General features: G+C 52.3%; 2 protein-coding genes across 6 annotated transcripts; one reads left to right on the top strand and one right to left on the bottom strand.

Moving 5' to 3' along the window:
• Window positions 1-3010: 3010 nt before the first annotated feature.
• Window positions 3011-11716, bottom strand: FRS3 (fibroblast growth factor receptor substrate 3). 3 transcript variants are annotated; one of them, XM_036927590.2, is made up of 8 exons: window positions 11579-11689; window positions 10087-10106; window positions 9856-9993; window positions 8767-8855; window positions 7693-7879; window positions 5575-5736; window positions 4608-4765; window positions 3011-4321 (listed from the first exon to the last, which is right to left on the bottom strand). In XM_036927590.2, the coding sequence occupies exons 4-8, from the start codon at window positions 8830-8832 to the stop codon at window positions 3410-3412; spliced, it is 1485 nt and encodes a 494-aa protein (XP_036783485.2). In that variant the 5' UTR covers window positions 8833-8855; window positions 9856-9993; window positions 10087-10106; window positions 11579-11689; the 3' UTR covers window positions 3011-3409. The 3 variants fall into 3 exon arrangements, with proteins under 3 accessions (XP_036783485.2, XP_036783483.2, XP_036783488.2); XM_036927588.2 differs by lacking the exon at window positions 10087-10106 and having other exon boundaries at window positions 11579-11716; XM_036927593.2 differs by lacking the exon at window positions 10087-10106 and having other exon boundaries at window positions 4608-4759; window positions 11579-11716.
• A 1037-nt stretch (window positions 11717-12753) lies between these two features.
• LOC130681302 (uncharacterized) lies at window positions 12754-18565 on the top strand. Of its 3 annotated transcripts, XM_057494012.1 has the most exons (6): window positions 12754-13635; window positions 14450-14671; window positions 15151-15243; window positions 16158-16208; window positions 17842-17869; window positions 17949-18565. In XM_057494012.1, exons 2-6 carry the CDS (start codon window positions 14462-14464, stop codon window positions 18017-18019), a joined length of 453 nt encoding a protein of 150 aa, XP_057349995.1. In that variant the 5' UTR covers window positions 12754-13635; window positions 14450-14461; the 3' UTR covers window positions 18020-18565. The 3 variants fall into 3 exon arrangements, with proteins under 3 accessions (XP_057349995.1, XP_057349996.1, XP_057349994.1); XM_057494013.1 differs by having other exon boundaries at window positions 15151-15240; window positions 16159-16208; window positions 17842-18565; XM_057494011.1 differs by lacking the exons at window positions 12754-13635; window positions 16158-16208; window positions 17842-17869; window positions 17949-18565 and having other exon boundaries at window positions 14035-14671; window positions 15151-15699.
• The last annotated feature ends 1792 nt before the right edge of the window (window positions 18566-20357 follow it).

Below are 20357 nucleotides of genomic sequence, written 5' to 3'. Positions count from 1 at the left end.
TGATTCTGCAGAGCCCTGTAGGACCCTCAAAGGGCTGCTCAGCCCTACCCTGGCCTTTCTGGAGTCCCAGGGTCCCTTATTATAAGCCCCCTTCCACCTGTATATGTATGACTCCCCTTTAAGGTATTGGTCAGACAGCCCCCCTGAGCTCAGGGAGGCTGTGGCCTGGCCTGAAACCTCCTGTGATGCTGAAGTGAAGGGGCAGTAGAGATGGGTGAGGTCAGGTGTCCTCCACACACCCACATACAGAATGGGAGTCAGTCAGCCACACCTCAAGAGTAAAGGGCTTAGGGCCAGTGAGTGGGTGGGAGTGGGGCAGGCCCTGGGGAAAAGCGGGTTCACCTTGTTAATGAGGCAAGGCCCTGGCCTGGAATTTAAACAGATTCCTGAATGGGAGAGCCAGAACTTGGTCCTTTCTGACCTTGGCCGGCTGCTACGGGAGGAGCACCCAACACATGCTCGCTGCAGCCCACCCTAGAGCACTATGCCCCTTCAGGCTAGGTCGGGAGCAGTAGCAGGGGAAAGACACACAACTGGCATGCAGCGCCAGCCCAAGCCACCAATTAACTTCATGGCCTGAGGCAAGCCATTTCACCTCCTGGCCGGTTTCCTCCTCTGCACAGTGGTGATAACAATCCGGCCCAGTGAGCCTGAAAGAGATAAATGTTCTGTGGCGCTGGTGGAAAGCCGGCTGTGTTTATACCATTGTAAAGTGCTATTATTACCCAGGGGTGGGCTTGGGAAGGGCCACCCTGGTCTGACCTGAAATGTCACTCCTGGACAGGATGCTGGCTCCTGTCCTTTCCTGAGGGCAGCCCAGGGGGGTGGGCAGGGCCTGTTTCTATAGCAGAGAACTGAGCAGTCAGCAAACATTCACTGATGTTGGTGATGATCTCTGGACGAGGATGGTGATGGAAACAGATTCCGTCCACACACCACGCCCTGGTGTTGGCAGCGCAGGCTCAAACAGCGGAGCCGCGGGTGCCCTCCTGGGCTTCCCTCCCACCCACCCCTTCCCGCCAGGAAAGCTGTCCACTCACACCCCACCCGCCCCACCCGAGGAAATTCCTGCAGTAGACCTTGTGGGTCAGAGGCCGTTACCTGGAGAGGGATGGGGAAGGTGGGTGGCCACACAGGGCTGGGAGCCAATTCCTGGAGCTTATCTCCTGGAGCCCCCAGCCTCACAGATGTGCACACTGAAGCAATTATGACTTGCTCTGGGGGAACCCCAGGGGTCTGATGGATCTGGCAACCCCAGAGAAGGAGGCTAAGAGGTCCTTCTTAAGTGGCTCAGCAAAGGAGCAGCAATTGCCCTGAAGTCTCAGGCACTGAGGAGTTGGGACTTCCAGGTGTTTTGTCCCCTCAGGGACAGTTGGGGTGTTAACACAGCTAGCCCAGGTCTGTCTGCTTTCCAAAGTGGTGTCGTGTTCAGCATCTCATTGGCCCCCTCTCACATCTAGATAGAGTCACAGTGATGATACAGTCAGTAGGGAGGAGCCTGAGCAGACCCATGGGTCACTGACGTGGCCAGGACCCCGGGGCCTGGGTCTGGCACGGCCATACCTGCCCCCCATCTTGGCTCTCCTGTTTGGAGAGACCACCACTCCTGATCGGGGACCAAAAGGAAGAGCAGGGCTAGTGTAGCAGGACATGTAGTGAGCAGAATTGAGCTACCCATGGAGCTGCAGAAAGGACGCCATTTCCCTACCACAGTGGGAAAAGTGCAGTGCATCCAGCTTGTAGCTGGTGACCCCTCTGGTCCAGAGATCAAAAGGAGATGGAGAAGAGGTTTGGTGCCAGTTCTGGGGCTGCAGCTGCTGTGCCCCAGGCCCCTGCCAGGCCCCAGGTGAAGGGCCTCTCACATTTTATTGTAGCCAGTGCTCTTCACCCATTTCACTGACAGCAAGTGACACCCAAGGTCGGGGAGGTCTGGAAGCTGGTCAGTCCAGCCCCCCCACACAGGGGAGGGGGCACCCCCAGAATTGAGGCCCTGGCAGTGGTGTTCTGGACAGCAGTGGGGAAGGAATTGGTTGGGTCTGCCCTGGCCTGTGTCCTTGGTGAGGAGTACGGGTCTGCTCACTCCACAGGGCAGGGAGCTGGGCACAAAGAGTGACCAGAGACCAGAAGGCTTGTCCCTAAGTCTTGGAGAGGCCCTGTTCCTTCTCCTCACCTGGGCCCTGATGGCTTATCACACATGCTGTGTTTCCTCTAGATTAACCACTCAGGCATTTGCGACAGAAATGGAGTCTTGGGGTCAGGGAGGCTGGCGAGAGGAGAGGCAGCCTCAGGACAGGGCAAGGGAGCTCCTGCAATGAGCGCAGGTGCAGCCCTGTGCGGCGCTGGCCCACCAGGCAGGTGTTCACATGTGGTGGCTGTTAGGGCCCCCCCACCATGGTAAGGTAGAGGAACCAGAGTCCATTCCTGGGGGACAGTTCTCTAAGTGTCACTTTGCAAGCCAGATTTAGTTACACGTCACACTGTGCTTTTTCCTTTTGCTGTTCCTGGGCTTTCAGTCATGTCCTGTTTAAAAGGCTGTAGCCTTGGCCTGGCCACGATTGGGGCACCAGAGGAAGATCAAGGGTCCACTTAGGTCAAGGTGTTGAAGACTGGTGCCCACTGAGACCCACCTGCTGGCAAAAGGGTGAATCAGTGAGGGGTTCCAGAGAAGGTGAATCCAGTGTAGCCTACCCACAAATCCCCACCACTCACTGCTAACCTCAGAGTGTCAGGGTTTTATTTCATAAGGGCAGTTTTCCTTACAGATCCCTTTGTGTATCTCGGACTTCAGCTGTCCTGTCACTTTCTTTTGATATAGGATCCATCCCAGGCAACTTTGAAGTTCTGGCCCAGGTCCTCTTGGAAAAAAAAAATGGTCACAGACTTGTCCCCAAAACCACAACCACCCCAAACTTCCCAAAATGAAGACCCTGTCTCTGTTAGGCCTCCCCTACTCCCACCCCAGAACTGTGCCAGAAAACACTCCCCAAGAATTGGACATCATCCAACAAGCCAGAATTTAAAAATAATTATATTAATAATAAATATGTCAAATTACATTTAAAACAATAAATAGAAAAATAAATTGATAAATAAAATCAACAGGTACAAAATGTTTCAAAATTTCAACCAAAAGATACACACAGACGACAGACAAATGGACATCTGGGCAGGTGCTAAATGCAATCACAGGAACCCTTCACAGTTTACATCGAGGCTCCCTCCTCCTCATGGGGGCACCCTCTCCTCTCCCCAGTTGAGACCGGGAGACTCAGCAGCTGGTCTCCCTGGGGACTCTGGCCAGGGCAGGGAAGCATCTGGTCCCACCTCAATTCCCTTCTGCAAAGCAACCCTGAACCCCGGGGTGGCAGGTTCAGAGGACACAAGCGGGAGGCGGGGCGGGAGGAGGGCCCTACAGAGGCAGGTCAGTGCTGTTGTGCCGGGTTTTCCTGGCAGTGCCATCGTCTCGGGGCAGAGCCCTCTGCAGGTTGGACATGGCCACGGTCTTTTTGAGGTCAATGATGGCATAGGAATCTGAGCTGCGGGCAGGGTGGGTGGGGGGCACGGGGGCTCGGGAGACTGAGGGGTTCTGGAGCCCCGTAGGGCGGTCTCCACCCCAGCCCTTCAACTCCACCTGGATGTAGTTGAGCTGCCTTGGGGGATCGGGGCCTGGTCTGCGGAAATCAAAATTAAAGACCCTTGGGGAGCCTCGGCGGCAGGTCAGCGGCACAGGGAAGCTGTCGCGGCTGCGGAGGGCAGCCCGGGTGCTGGTGGGCTTCTGCAGTGGGGTCTCATCCTCCTCACCATCAGGGAAGCCATTGGAGGAGGGTGTGAGCCCATCCCTTGAGTCTCCGTCATCCCCCGCCTCCTCCCCCAGCTGCTGGGTATGGCCCTCCCACACGGGGGGCAGGGAGGGCAGGTTCTCATAGTGCAGCAGGGCCGCCCTGCGGTGGGCAAGGCCATTCCAGCCCGGCTCCTCTGGGCTCAGTCTCCAGCTGGGCCCGGGCCGCAGCCCCCCGCTGGTGCTCTCATAGGTGCACTTGGGCTGCGCCGGGCACTCGGAAGTGCCCTCGTTGTTGTTGTGGGGGGGTGGGTCATGCAGACCGGGGCACAGGCCCTGGCACTTCATCAGGTGCCGCCGAGCAGGGGTGGGGCCCAGCACGAACTTCACTTGGCCCGGCTGCAGGAACACCTGCGGGTCCTGTTGGTCGGGGCCCCAGGCCTGCTGGGGGAAGGGCGCCCGGCCCTCGGGCAGTGGCTGCAGGCAGTGCCGGCTCCTGCGGTGGTCCTCCTCACCGGCTGGCGTGTTGACATAGGTGTGGGACTGAGGCGAAGAGTCCACGTGAAGCAGAAGGGTCCAAGGGCAGGGGGAAAGAGAGAACAGAAGGGCCAGGATGAGGGAAGAGAAGCCCAAGGAAAAAGAGCTGGCATTTCCTCCTCTTCCTTGTCCTCCAAACCTTCCTGGGAAGCTGCCTCCCTTTCTTGGGACAGTGAGGGATCCTACCAATTCTCTTCCCCTCCCCACAGTCCTTACTGGGAGGAGGTGCATGTTCCTGAGGCCCCATACCCACCAAGACCAACGGGGAGGGGCGGGACAGCTGCTTGCTCACCTGCTCATCAGGGGCAATGAGGGCATGGGTGGACTCTTCCCCAAGCGAGGGGTGTTGCAGGCTACTTGTCGAGGGCCGCCGGGGTGCTGAGAATCGCGGGGCCTCTCCCGGGCAGACAGGAAAGCCATTGGAAAAGCTGGAGACATTGTAGCCTAGAGCTGGGCATAGGGGAGACCAGCTCAGGTGAGGGGTCCTTAAAGCACCCGACAACCACATGCACGCAGGTTCAGCATCCTGGGACTTCTCCATTAGTAGGGGGCTCCCTGGGCCCCCAAGGGGGAAGCCCCATTACCTCTCACCTCCCTGTTCTTCAACCCTTGCCTTTTCCCTCAAAGCTCAGCTTGAACCCACTTCCCCATTACAGCCCTATCTGAAACATTGAAGGCACATCTTTTTGTCACTGGACTGTCCTTTCACCTCATTCTAGCTCTGCCAGTGAGCTTGAGGGAAGCAACTCAAAATCAGGGACTGTGTTTCTATTTCTTCTGCCCCCCATGGGACAGCCAGTGGAGTGCAGGGCCCGGAGCAGGTGTTCAGTGTGCCCTCAGCAAATAAGCGAGCAAACTGTAGGAGCCACTCCCAAAAATGGCCATGAGCAGTAATGCCTGCCCCCACAGTCAGGAATGGTATATGGGTATGTCCCAGTAGACAGAAAGAAGGAAGCTGAACAGCTCCAGGCTGCTGTTTCCATGGAAACCCAAGGTCTTCCTGTTTGCTTCCTGACCATCAGTCAATGTAAGGCCCGGGACTCCCCAGCCTCAGCTTGAGTCACCTGACGGGCTCAGGCCAGGACTCCTCCATCCCCAAGTGTCTGATGATGGATGATGGTCCTGGAAGCCTGGCTCCACCAGCCACCCTCCACCTGCCTGCCTGGCTCGTGCCTCCGAGATGTGCTTCCTGGTCCTGTGCTTGTGTGTGCGTGTATGTGCGCACGTGTGCGCCAGGTATGAGGATGGGGTCTCCTCACCACTGGGAGGCTGGGGGGCCCGTGGGAGGTCGAGCTCAGCTGGGTGGCTGTTGCGGGTGATGATGACTGGCTCTTCCATCACGTTGATGCTGTTGCACTGCATCAGATCCTGAAGCAGGTTGAAGATTTCCTCGGCCCGGGAGCACTTGAATGCAAATATTCCTGAGGAAGGAGAGAACAAAAGGAGGCTCTTCTGCCCCTATGCCCAGTAGGGAATGACCAGAGAGGATGAGCAAGACGCACAGAGGTAGGGAAATGTCCCTGAGCTCCTGCAGGGGGCAGGAGAGCCCCCCTCCTCAGCACTCTCCCGGCACACTGGAAAGGGCTGCCGGAGGAGCTGGGCCCTAGCCATTACCATTGTGTTGAGAGCTAATACTTCAGCTTCATTCCTCTGAGGTTAAATCATTTTCTTAAGAGTGTGGGTGTATAAGGGTGAATGGAAGAGGAGTAAAAATCCAAGTGGAAAAGGCTATTAGTTGAAGCACCATTCCATTTCACATGCTGCTCACATCTCCCTCTTCCTACCACCCCTTGCTCCCCAGAAAAATCAGCTCCACCAAGGGCACCAGCCCTCAGCTCTATGACCAACAGCCTCTAAGCTCTTTGAGGGAGTCTGTCCTGTTCATTGCCTGTTCACTAAGCACTTAGCCCAGGGCTTGGCCAGAGTGAGCATCCACTGTGTATAGGCCCCTGACCTCAAAGAACTTAAATTCTGGTGCGGAAAGGATGGGCTCACCAGCTGAAGGACAAATACAGCAAGGCAGTCATGCAGCTCCCCACACGGCCAGCCTTATAGCCCCCTAAACTCCAATGCAGCAACTCGCGGTCACGGGACAACAATGACTGGGCTGAGTACCTGTGACTTGGGGTTCAAAGATGCCCCTGTGGTGTTGGGCCAGCCTGCTTCTGTATCCCCCATTAACAGTGGGGTCCAGGACTCAGGGGAGGCTTCTTGGGGTGTGTGCATACATATATCCACAACAAAGATAAATAAAACCAGGCTGGGAAAGGGACAACTGAGATCAGCGGGAGTTGGGTGGGAAGGATAGAGGGGAGGGGAACAAAAGAGATCTACGCTGGCAAGCTCTGCTGAGGGCTAGAAAAGGCTGGGAAAGCGTGGAGTTTTAGAAGAACCTGTGTTGGGGCCTAGGGCGGCCCTTCTGGGATCCCTAGTGTGAATCAACTACCGATGGAAGCAAGGAAGCCCCTTCTTCCCCTCTCCGCCCAGCCAGTGTACCTGCTCCTGCCTCATGACCTCCAGGGGTAAGGTGCAGGGGGAGGGCAGCTCCCCAGTCAACTCGACCTCAGAGACTCACTGCTGCGTGGGCAGCCTTGTCAGAGGAGCCCCTTCCTTCCATCTCTGGATAAACCCCAAACTGCATTTAACCCAGTCCCATGTGGGGGTCCTTCAGGGCTTATTAGGTCTGGGTCCTAGAAGATAAGCCCAGCCCACACCACTCCTTCAAAGAGTCACGGCTGGCTCTAGCCTTGACTTCACAGAACAAGCCACCACTCCCTCACCTCTGCTGCAGGGAGGGAGGGAGGAAGAATACCTCACCTGCCACTGCCCACAGGTGACGGGAGACAAAGATTAACTGCATGAAGATTACTCAGTACATGAGGGACCCGAGTCCTGCCTCCCCATACCTGTCATTCCCAAGCCACACAGCCCCAGGGCAGCCAAAACCTGCTGCCTGACCTTTCGTTATTCACACGGCCCAGGGTGTATGACTTGGGGCTCAGAAGAAAGTTTGTTCCTACTTAGAGGCGCAACTGGGACTCTTGAAAGTGAGTAACAAAGGGAGGAAGAATCGCTTGCTTTCCTAGGCAGGCTCTGGCCTGTAAGTCCCAGTTTTTCCCTTTGGGCTCTGCAACAAATGTCCCCACAAAGCGACCCAGGCCAGGGTTGCAATTACTGAAGAGAAAGAGCACTGGCCCGGGAGTCCCCTTAGTTCTGCACTAACATGCCATGTGCTCTTGGCCATGACCCTACCCTTCTCTGGGCAACACCCGCAGAGGCACCAGACTTCTCATGGTCCCGAGCTATGACTTCCAGCGCCAGAACCTGGCCCAGATGCACAGGCTCTATCCTGGTGTGGGGCAGGGGCTGGGACTCACCCTGGCCCGTCTGACACCGGCGGCCACTCTCAAAGGAGAAGAGGTTGGAGTCGTAGCCATAGCGCCGCAGGCAGAGGTAAGGCCAGCGGACAGCCTGGCGCCGATGCAGGTGCAGCACCAGCTCGCTCTGAGTCAGCTCCATCACTCCAGAGCCCAGTTCCACCCCCTCATCATCCACATTTGTCACCTGGGGGGCAGGGGACAGAGCATCAGTGAGTGAGTCCAACAAGTGTCTGGAGGGGCCCCTGAGCCACTGGGAAGCCGGCCGATGCAGCGCTGGAGCTGAGGGACCAGGAGGTTCACCTGAGTCCACCAAACACACTACAGAACGTCACGTGATCACTAGAAGCTAATTAAGCAGTTCCACTGACCCACAGCAGTTTTCTGGGCCTCAGTTTTGTCATTTGGACAGTGAGGGAAGGGGTGCTTAGTTGACTTCCAAGGTCAGACGGTTAGATGTTAATGTGGGAAAGGTTTGACTTGAAGTTCAAAATCTTAAGATCCTGGGAGAGTAAAGCCCCAGGCAGAAGAAACCTCCACCACCTCCACCAGCTCCCAAGCTGTAGGAGCGAGCCCAGGGCTCCCTCTTGTGGTGAGCAGAACGTTGTGCCGGGGAGGAGGGGGCTCCCTTAAGGGGACGTGAGGGATGCACAGGTCCACTGGGCCTGGCCTTAGCTTCCCAAAGGAAACAGCTAACACTAACATAGTGCTTACACCTGTTAAGCACTGTTTAAATATTTTACGTATGTTAACTCACAAATACAGATGCCCACTGTTTTTTCCAAAAATGTACGTGAAGTCATAAATTTATACCAACAGGAGTGAATGTTCTAAAAGCATGATTTTCGCTACTGTTATGGCATTTCCTCATTCTTGGGAGTACCAAGAGCCGCAGAAATAGAGGTGGCCTATGCCGAGTCCTCAGGCCACTTCAGAAGCCCTGATCTCAAGAAGTCTTAATAAAGCCGCAACCTTGGCCTGTCATTTCACCTTCTCTAGGGAGGCTGAGGCAACTCGGCAACTGAGCCCAGGAGGTCATGTCGGGAACTCAGAATAGGATGGGGCTGTGTGTACCTTGAACTTGGTAGGGTGGTTGTCTGGGACGCTATCTTTGTTCAGGCAGCTGCAGCAGCTCCCCATGGTGTCAGAGCAGCCAGCCCGCCCTAGGGAAAAACATAAGGGATAAGAAGGTCATCAGGGTCAGCTCCAAAGAGCCCTTTTTGGAGAACTCTGGCACAACCACCTTGCTGTGATCATCTACTCTGTCCAAGGGACTTTATGACACAGTTACTCGGTCAAGAAATTCCTACTCTCAACCCAGGGCCAGACACACACTGGATAAACATTAATTCAAGTTAGGATGTGTTAAGGATCCTAATACACCCTAAGGGGTGGGGAGATGGAGTGCTTCTCAGAGGTAACAGTTAATCTTGAGCAATATGTACAAATTTGAGTGATGTACTGAAAGGGAAGGGAAACCTGGGCAGGAAAAGCTAAGGGACCCAGAAGTGATCTGCATCAGAAGAACTGGCCAGCCTCGGGCCCTCATACAGATTCAGCAAAGAAACTGAACCTGGGGGTCCCAGACACGGGTCTGTACCTTTCTCCCTTTTCCTCCTTTTCTGCCTCACCCTTCCCACATCATTCAAATCCTCTTTTCCTCCCTCGCCACTATCTCAACATTCACCTCAAAGTTACCTTTTTGATGTTCTTTCCATGTTACATTATGGTGGTACATTATGGTCAAAAGATATATTCAGAAAATTGAACATTTAGAAGAGCACAATTTTTATAACCTTAATTAACTATTTCTTCATAAAAAAAAAAAAGATGGCAGATTTGCTCCACTTTGCCCAAAGAGGAGAGCAGAGAGGACTTACTACATGGTTTTTCCCTCTAGGATTATAGCACTCAGATTATATGTCACAATTTGGGCCTGTGCCTAGGATGGAGAGGGTACCACCAGACTTGAGTGACTTAAGGGAGCAAGAAAATACATGGACCTTTCCCAACCAGAAGTTAAGAGGCTGCAACTTGCTGTAAGAAGCGAATCGGTAAGATTAGATATATCCTTCCAGAACTCTCACTGAATGTGAAAAGGCTTGAACAATCCTGACCAACTTGGGAAACTCCAGAAAAGTGGCTCCTATACACAGCTCTCACCTCACCCAGGCCATTGGGGAGCTGACCATGGGAGGGGCATGGGGAAGGACCCCCACTTTATTTCCCCCGTTCTTGGTGGGGCATCATGGCAAGCAGTCTGCAGTCACCTGGATCCTCTGGGACACATCTGGGGCTCACCTAGGACAGGAGACAGAGACCACAGGTTAGTGGAAACCTTCTATCCTCACTGCCAATTGTTAATGAAACTGACTTGCTGTTAGTCCTTCTCACCTGGATATCTGTTCCAAGTCCTAATGGGACAGAAATACCAATGGAGAAAGTGAGATCATGGCAAAGGGACTACACACTCCAAGCCCCATAGCCCCTGAGAGGGAGAGACTCCCTTGGCATCAATGGGTCTGAAGTCCAAGGCAGCCCAAGACCTTTTAAATTGCATCTAGACTCCATCTGAATCCTGTTAAAACCAACACTGGAACCACCACCTTCCCTTTGCTGAGAACTTTAACTCTTCAAAGAGCTTTCTCAAAAGGACACTGTGATGTATCCTTAAGTGCATGTAAGATTCAGGAAACCAATATTCTTGTCTGTTTTGTTGCTACTAAGTATTCAGGAGACTCTGCCAAGTCAGTCCCCACCCCCTCAACTTAACCAGCAAGGCCTTAGTTTTTAAAGGAAACATCTGTGAACTCTGGAACTTCTAGCTTAACCTCTAGTGGTAAGTATGTAGACAATATCACTAAAATCAACATTTTCCTCTTCCAGGACAAGCTCCTTCAATCTCATGTTCTGAAGTGTGGTAGTTTTATTCACCAAACTCTAAAAGGCCTAAAATTTTAGCATAAATGCTAGTAATACACCAAAATTTCAGAGATCTGTGTCCTAGGAGGACAAGCTGACAAGCCAGGACCCTGGAGATCCTTGAAATCCCACTATCCTGCTCTAGAAAAACATCATTTCCCAGGGCCCCTTGTGCTCTGCATCCTGTGACAACTTCCCATGTGAAAGGACCCCCACTCTCTTGTTTCAGCTTATTCTCTGGAAGGAGGAAGCAGGCTGAGGGAGGTGTGCACATCCTAAAGACAGATGGCTGGGAAAATCTGGGGGCTTGAGCCTCCAACAGGAAGTCTGGCTGGGGGTAAAACCAAGAACTACAGGGTGCAAGATGGAGGAAAGCACCTTGCACCTTTTTCTGTCTCCATTCTTTAAGATACCAGGACATATCATGACAGCCTAATGAGGGGGTTTACATTGGGTGGGACTGGAGGAGGGGGCTCTGATCTGGGTTAGGTGTGGTTAGGAGGCTGGAGTTTGCGGGGGGCTCAAAATGTATGAGGGCTCGGGAAGCCTGAGCAAGTTTCTTGAATTTGAGCACGGTGCAACGAGAAAGATCGGAGGAATTTCAGGGAGGTGAAAGCGTTTGGGAGCATCCAGGAGCGAACGGTGGCTCCGTGGGCCTACCAGGGGAAATCGCATGAGTGAGGGGGCTCTGAGGGTTCCAGGACCTGCGAAGGTGTGTCCAGGGGGCTGGGGGTGGGATAATTCTGAGGAATGAGAGGCAGATTAAGGATGCAGGGTTGTCAGGGGAATTTCTAGACACCAGGAAGGAATGCAGGGGTCGGGGCCGCGCGTCGTCCCTGGATCCCCGCCCCCAATCCCGGCGCTCCACCACCCGCCCGCCCCGGGCTTCCTCGGGAAGGAACGGAGACTGCGGCGCGGCCTCGGTGGAGCCACCTCGTTCCCGCCCCGCAGCGCCCCGACTCACATCGCCCCGCGGCCCAGGCAGCGCCGGGCCCCGCTCCCGGGTCCCGCTGCAACAGCCGCCGCCCACCAGGAGATAATACCGCCCTGCCCCGCCCCGCCACCGCGGGGTCGGAGGTCACCAGCAGCACCAACGAGACGCTGCGGGCGGGCCGACAGATCGGGGCGACCGCCGCGCAGCCTAGAAGGTCCCTTTGGAGGACTTTGCAGTCGGGAGCAGGGAGCATGCGCAAACACCAGAGGGCGCTCCCAGCCCCCGCTGAGCGAGCCTGGCGGGGGCGGGGCGGAGCCATGGCGGGGGCGGGGCCGAGGGAACCAGACGTGGGACGGGAGGTTTCTACTCCCCGGATCAGTAAAGGGACGTGGTCCGGCAGAAACACATATCATGAGGGAGGAATCTGAAGGGACGAATGGGAGAAGGGCAGACAAGTGATCCTGGAAAGGGACGAGGGACCAAGGGGACGGAATCGTTGGGGGATGGGGACTCATCGAGGAGTGGGGCTAGGAGGCCAGAGGGCGGGTCTCGAGGGACTTGAAGGCTCCGAAGGTTTTTCCGTTCTGCGAGTGGCTGTGGACCCGGCATCACGGCTCCTCCCGGGTGTCGGCTAGCGCCCGGGGGTGTGTATAGGGGTGGGGCACGCGGTCCCAGCGCTAAGCCCAGGGGAGTGCGGGGGCTGTGAAGTCTGCACCTTTTCCACCCCGTGATCCCACAAATGCTTTCCTGCAGGCTGCAGCTCCAGGCCCCTCCCCGAGCCGTCGCGCGCTACCAACCCGCAGGGGCGGACAGGGGCCGCGGGGGGCGTGGGAGAGGAAGAGCCGTGCTCCCAGGACGGGCAGGGGCGGGCGCTGAGGCCTCGGGGTGGGGACTGGGAGAGGGGCCTGAAGGCGGGGTCTGTCCTGAACTGCCCGGACACCGGCGCGCAGCGAGGGTGAGACCCCAACCGAGTCCCGTCCCTCCGCCCCTAAATTCCCTACAGCCACACTGGGAACCCCAGCAGACCCGGGAAGCACACCACGTCCCGCCTCGGGAGTGTGCCCCGCGGAGTCTAAGAAGAAACTTTGGGGATTTATCGACAGGGCACTTGAGGCCAGACACTTCTCCCCTTCTCCCTCACTGTCCTGAAAATCTTCCCACCCCTTTACCTCCTCAGTCCCTAGGGCCCTTCAGGCTTTGCCCTTCAGGGCCAGGGTGGGTTGGGAAGGTCCAGCCCGGTTGCACCTGTGCCAGCGCGGGAGAGTCCCTTATTTTATTTTTGCGGGTGTGTGTGCTGGGATTCTAGAAGGAATCCAGCATGTAGTAAGGTGGGGTCCAGTGCTAAGGGGAGGTGGAGTTAGGCGACCCTGGCAGGGATGGAATGGTGAGTTGTGAGAGCCGATTTCTGAGTGTTGTTTCTATGTGGTACAATTTCATGCAAACTCGAATCAGATGCGCTTCTTTCTGTGCCCACCTCCTCTCCCAAGCACCTCATGCTGCCTGGAGCAGGGGCAGTGCTGTTAAGGGCAGTGGTTACTCCTGGCCCTGAGTGTGAACAGCCCATCCTGGCTGTCTTCCACAGGAAAGCTGGCTGAGGGACAGAGCAGGAAGGAAGCAGATGGGTGTGGAACCAGGAAGCAGCAAAGGTGGCACAGGACATCTGAAGGGGGGCTTAGGGGTGCTCAGAGCTGGGAAGCAATGTAACTGTTATAGTCCAAATCCTGTCCCCAACCCCAAAGCTGGGTCTCTTAGAGAAAAAGGAGTTTGTCATGGCCCTCCAATGCCCAGATGCCATCAGAAGCCTTCCCAGCTCTCAAAGGCAACCTCCTAAAGCTTCCCTTAGCTTTCTAATGTGACCTTGGGCAAGTTAATTAACCTGTCTGTGTCAACCTAAAAATGGGAAAATAGAAACTCCCCCCATAGTATTGTTGTGAGGATGTGTTACACTATGTGAAATATTAGAATTGTCTCTGGTGCAAAGTAAACTTAGAAAGGTTTGCTGTGGTTATTTTTCTTCCTAAGGTGCTGCGTATACCTGCCCAGAGCTCTGGTCCCATTCTGCCTTTTTCATCTGTCTTATCCACTAGGTAATGATCTCCTTGAGGGCAAGTCCTATCCATTTTAGACTTCAGTAGCCACCTCTCCACCAAGGTATTGTGGTCGCATCCGGGCTTGGCCAGAGGAGGGCCAAAGAGATGCACTTAGAATTATCCAGTGAAATTGCTGCCATAGATAGAAGCTCAAGATTTTCCTCTATCCTAGAGGAGCTTATAGGCTAGATGAGGAGCTGGGGGAGACAGAGGGAGCAGAGAGGAACATGAGGTGCTAAATCCAAGGGCATGGATTGTACTTGCTTTTGGAGTTCAGGGAACGGAGAGCTGGTATGAGCTTGAGAGAGTGAGGGCTTCCTGGTGTAGTGGTCCTTTTGCTTGACCCAAGCCTACAGCTAGAAAAGCAGATCCTGTGTAGGGAGTGGTGAGGAAGCAGGCTCACTGGGGTGCTGAGTACCCAAAGAAGAATGGTAGCATTAAGGCTGGGGAAGTGGGAAAGAAGGCCAGTCTGCTGAAAAACTCACCAGAAAAGCAAAATGCCCTTTCCTTCCACCATAGGGCTCCTCTTTCCTCCAACCCAAACTTGGGAGACCCCAGAGTTTGAGCTTCAGAAACTCTGAAGCTGAAAGACCCAGCCTCAAGATCTAGTCCATCCACTAACTAGCTGTGGGATTTGGCTTAGCTCACCAAGCCTCAGTTTGGCTATGTGTAAAACGGGGACAAGACTACCACCTAACTTAGCTGGGTGTTGGGAGGATTGAAGAAGGTAATACTTGTAAAGCACTTAGCACTCCCTAGCCCATTGTAAAGGCCCAGTTGGTGGGAGGTGTTCTTGTTGTTTTCTGGGTAGACTTTGGGACCAATGTCAGTACTGAACCCTGGCTGGCCCTGCGGAGGGGAGAGCCACACCCCTGGGGAGCCAGGTCCATCAACCAACTCAGACAGCAATCCCGGCCCCCCGCCAGAGGAAGACCCTGAGGACACCTCTGCTCAGGTGGTAGGAGTCCTGCCCTTCCCTCTGAGGCCAACATGCTGTCCATCCTTTGGACCTCCCATTTCAACCATCCTGGAGGTAGTTCGCTTTGTATCTGACCTCTTGCAGCTCTTTGAGGGAATCCCTGTCCCTACAGCCCCCTCAGGATGTGGGGGTTTGACTTTAAACTTACTCACATGATTACACATGACCTCTCCTAGGGGATCTGTGTTGTCAAAGCAGACCCTCAGGGTTTGGCCCTAAGGAGTGTGTGTGTGTGTGTGTGTGTGTGTGTGTGTGTGTGTGTGTGTGTGTGTGTGTGTGTGTGTGTGTGTGTGTGTGTGTGTGTCGGGGTGGAGGAGGGGTATTTTCGAGCATAAGAAGGGAATCTATGTTGGGGTGTGAGGCTTCCCTAATCTGCCTCAATCAGACCACAAATGTAGGGGTGGATCTGTTGTCCTTGGTATCTTGAAGGAGGATCCTCCAAATAGAGGGGGTTGGCAGTGACGAGGGGAGGAAAGAAGAGGAAGGTAGGAAAAACTTAGCTTTGTTCCTCTCCTTCTGCTGTGTCTCCTCAGGATCCTGAAGTTCTGGACGTTGACACCAGCCAAGCCTCCAAATGGCCTGGGCTTCGGAGCCTCCTGCAGCGGCTTCCTCCACAGGACAGGGACGTGGGTCTCCCTCGCCCTGCTCCCCTCTCTCTGCACCCCCCATCTGCCTCCCTCTTACTATGGGAAGAACCTTGGTCCAGAAGTCAGGGAACATGGATTGAAGGCCTAGCTTTACCATTAAGTGGGAGAGGTCATCCCCCTCCTAGCCTGAGACTTCATATCTACATAATGGATACAGTGACCTCTGCTCTCCCCACAAGAGCAAATGAGAAAATGGACATGAAACCGATGATAATGGAATGTACAAATGTAGAGCATATGGTTGTCAAGTATTTATTGAGGCCCCATGTGTGCCTAGCCTAAAGGCTTACAGTTTGATTGGGGAGAACACATGGGAAGTGACTTTGAGCTACACTGGGAGCAAGGATCTATTTAGAGGAGCAAGGATCTATGGTGACCACTTGGGTAAAGTTAGAAAAATAAGCTGGGCCCCCCCAGCAGGCCAAAGCAGATCTCACAATGGTTATCTTGCTTTGTTTTATTCCAGAAGCCCTCACCCTACTCTGTCTAAGCCCATGGCCCCTGTCTCAGCCTCATCTATCTTAAGAAATAAAACACTTGTTGGGCTCTAAAGGCCTCAGCCCCCTCCTGCCCTTCGCGGGCTGCCACCACCCCGCCTTCTATGGCGATCACTCCCCTACTTTCCATGGTCATCTTCAGCGTGGGGATGCTTCCTGCTGGAGGAGCTAATCGAGAGCATGTGACTCCTGGCTGACCCTCAAGCTGGACCTGGGCAATCGGAAGCTCCTCCCCCCTCCCCCGCCCTTGCAGTGTTCTCCCTGCCTACTGTCCCCACAGCGGCAGCTGTTGCAAGGACACAGCCTTGAGAGAGTAGGTGTTGCTGAGACCATCTGGATGGTGTACACGACTGAACCAAATTAAGCCTTCTATATAAGCTTTTAAAATTCTTGCAGGTGGGTGTGGAGAGCTACTCATCCTGCGGCCACCCAAGACAAGCCTCAAAAGTAAGTCCCTTTCTTATTAAACCTGCCACCTACCAATCTGGAGTGGCCTGCCTCTTTCTTCAGTCTTTTCCTTGCTTTCTGTGCACAAGGGTCAGTTCGCAAACTGACACTTCCCTAAACACTATGGTGTAGTTTTGCCTGTTTTAGAATGTCGTTTCAATGGAATCATTTATTAATTTTAATGAAGGTTGGTGTTTTTGTGTCATGAAAAGAAATCTTTCACTACCCTGAGGAGTTCATTCTCCATATTTTCTGTCACCCTCTATCATCTTTTATAATCTCTGTGGTTCTGCCCTCCATATTTATTTATTTTAAAAAATTTACTTATTTTCATTGAGATATAGTTGGCATATAAGTTATATTGGCTTCAGTTGTACAAGATAGTGACTCAATTATATACATTACTAAATGCTCCTCATAATGTGTAGTTGCCGTCTGTAAACATACAAAGCTATTTGCCTTCCAAATTTAGGATGACAGCCTACCTGGGGTTTATTTGTTTATGGTATGAGATGAGGGTCAAGTTTTGTTTTTTCCCCATGTGAACACTCAATCTGCTTATTGGAAAGGCTCCTCTTCCCTAGCTCTTCAGTGCCACATAAATCACAAGCCAAGTGTCTATGTTGACATTAGTTTCTAGTCTTTTCCTCACGCTATCTATCTCTGCACAAATATCACCCGTTCCTAATCACTGTACTTTTATAAAAAGTCTTGATATTTACTAGGGCAGTATTTCCATATTATTCCTCTTCGGGAAGCTATTATTGGCCCTTTCGTTTCCATATGTATTTTAGAGTCAACCTGTCATGTTCTATCAAAAAAACACAACCCTATAAGGATTTTCATTTAATTGCATTGAATCTATAGATCAATGTGTGATTCAACACTGAATCTTCCAATTCTTTTTTTTTTTTTTAAGGATACAGCTGTTAGAAAGAGAATATATAGGATGGGGGGACCTAAAGTAATTTCTTTCCTCCCCAGCTTTATTGAGATATAATTGACATATAAGGTGTATAACATGTTGACTTGATCTACTTATATATTGCAAAATGATTACCACCAGAGATTAGCTAATCACATCTGATCACATAATAATCATTTTTGTGTGTATGCATTGAGAATATTTAAGATCTACTCTCTTAGCAACTTTCAAATATGTAATACAGTATTATTAGCTATAAGCACCATCTGTATATTAGATCCTCTTATAACTGGAAGTTTATGCCCAGAAAGTTTGTTTTCCAATCCTTCAATATGGCATATGGTATATATTTATGTGTGTGTGTGTGTGTGTGTGTGTGTGTACTCAGATGCATAAATTTATTTAATTTAAATTAGTGAGACTAAGCATCTTTTCATATGCTTACTAGACACTTGGATTTGTTCTTCTGTGAATTATGTATTTATATCCTTTTCCTTTTTCCCAGTGGGTTGTCTTTTACTTACTGGTTTGTAGGAACTCTTTGTATAATGTAGATATTAAATTGTCATTTGCAAGATTTTAATTCTTGCATGGCTTTCAAATGGTTTCCTATTCTATTAATTCCCTTTTGACTTTGGTTAAATGATCTTTTGCCACAAACAATTTACAATTTTACATAATTAAATGTGTCTACTTTTTCTCTTACAGCTTCTGGCTTTCTGGGCTGCTTTAAAAGGTCTTTTGGAATAGGTATTTGTATATTCTGAGTATTATTTACATTCATGCTTTTACATCATCTGAAATTTATGTTTTAGTTGGCTGTGGTGAGAGTATGCCTCATTTTCTTCCTGGAGGGATAACCAGTCGAGTCAGCAGCACTTACTAAATAAAGTGCCATTCTTTTCTCACTGAGTTGGAATTCCACCATTGTTATATATTAAATCAAATCTATATTGGGATCTGTTTTTGTGTTTTCTTCTGCTTCACTGAACTTTTCAACATTTCTTGACTCTTCTTGGAAAAGTGTTGGCCGGGGTCAGAGTTCTGGAAAAGCCCATCTTCCCCATGTCCTTGACCAGACCTGAAGGGTGGGTGGCCCAGATTACTGCATACACCTGGCAAGACTCCCCACCCCTGCATCCACAGGGCTGTTGCTGCATTGTGTTTATATACACTTCTCTGTGCCCTGCTTTTCTCCCTGCCAGCCTTGCCAGTCACTCAGCCCCACCACTACTCTGCTGCAGCCGCCAGGACTAATCTCATTACACACTGTATCCCTGTTTACGTCCCTAGTCAGCCACCTCCCTAAATCGAATCCCCATCTGGCCCTGCTTCCCCTTCTCTCATCCTGTCTCCCACCGGCCTGCTAACCACTGAAACCCTCCAAGAAGCCCCCCGAGCTCAGGCGCGGGAAGGGCCCCAGGGTTTGTCCTTTCTTTGTCTTCTGTAAGCAGTTCCTTCACCTTGTAGCTCTTCTGGGAAGCTGGCTCTCCCTGAGGACACGGCTGGCCCACCACAGCTCAAGTGGTGGCTGTCTTCTCTCCCTATTCCTCCTGCCGCTAGGCCAGGCAGTGGGATTAAGTGACCCCCTTGCTCCACTTCTAGAATGTGTTCTTCCCTCTTCCCTCAAAACTCCCAGCTTTAAATCGTGTGGTGTTTACCAACACTGCTGTGGCGGACATCTACTGACCCCTGGGCACTCCTTCCCATTCCTTGAAGAGTTTAGCCCCTGACTGACTGCCCTCTCCGACACCACTCTGGCCATAATTCTGGACGTGTTCCATGTCCATATAGATGGGCCTTCCCGCACCCTGACCTTGCTCTGCCTGTGACCTCGCCCTTCGCTTGGCCTCAGCACTCTCCACCTTGGTCACACCTGAGGCTTTTCTGTTACAGTGACAGGCCTCTCACCTTTGGGCCTGCTCTTTGTTGGCCCTGCCTGAGATCCAGGCTGCAGGCGTCCCATCTCCACTCACCTCCCTGTTCCACTTGGGAGAGTTATCAGCAAATCGAGCCCCGAAAGCCAAGGGGGCTGTGAGACCAAAGAAAGAGGCTGCCAAATCCAGCCTGCATTCAGAGAGGTTTATTGAGGGAATTTATCTACAGAAGCTTGTCCTCGGCGGCTGCAGGACACGTAAACTTTGTGTTTAGGAGACTAATATATGGAAGGAGAAAGAGTCTGTGTGCAGGGGGACCATCTGTGTGTTTAGTCAAAGCAGGAGCTGACATTTTAACCTTATCCTAAGATCTTATCTGAGGAATGCTCCCTGTTTGCAGTACATACAGGATGTGGGGAAGGGGGAAGGGGAGTCAGTGGTCATCATAGTGGATTTGTCAACATGGTTTTACTCTTGCTCACAGACACCTGCCCTGACTCCTCATCTCCGTTGCTGTGGGCACCCCCTTCGCACATTTTGTAGTTTGGGTTTTATTTCCCCTAGTTTTGTCAGAGATGCCCTTTTGTTACAGTACAGGAATCATTGATATGAGATCACTTACCAGCGACTCTGAATGGGATGTGTGCCCCGGTTACCTACTGCTGTATAACTTAGTGGCATAAAGCAACAGCCGTTTTATTTGCTCATGATGATGTGGGTTAGCTGTTTGGCTCTGATCAGTTGGGCAGTTCTGCTGGTCTCATTTGGGTCCATTCATGAGGTGGCGGTCATATGGTGGCTTGGCTGGGGATGAATGACCCCAGATAGTTCGTCTGTAACAAAAATAGGCTCATAAACACAGAGAATGGACTGGTGGGGACCATAGGGAAGGGGTGGTTTGATATCTTGATCTGGGTTTGATGGTTATATGAGTGTGAATACACATGTCAAAATTCATCAAGCTGTACACCAAGGTTTGTGCACTTTATTGTATGTACCTCAAATAAAAAGACCTATATATGTAAATATAAATAAAAATTAATTTAAGAAAAGCTAGTTGGCCTGGGGGTGTTGGCCATCAGTTGGGACTGTCCCTGCACAGAGCCTCTTGTCCTCAATAAGGTCGGCTAAGTCTTCTTACCCTGGCAGGCTCAGGCAGTGAGAGAGGAAGAGAGGAAGCTGAAAGGTTTTTGGGGACCTAGCCTCAGAACACCCACAAAATCAAGTCTGCTGTATTCTGCTAGTCACAGCACATTGCAGTGCCAATGGGGATTTGAGGGGGTGGAGAAATAGATCCCATCTCTTAGCGGTAGTTACAGTAAAGTCACATTGCACAGGGATGTCCAT

The sequence above is a fragment of the Manis pentadactyla genome, chromosome 16 (assembly GCF_030020395.1).
Source record: "Manis pentadactyla isolate mManPen7 chromosome 16, mManPen7.hap1, whole genome shotgun sequence".
Taxonomy (NCBI): domain Eukaryota; kingdom Metazoa; phylum Chordata; class Mammalia; order Pholidota; family Manidae; genus Manis; species Manis pentadactyla.
Note: the sequence above shows the minus strand (reverse complement) of the source record. Positions and strands in the feature narration are given on the sequence as shown.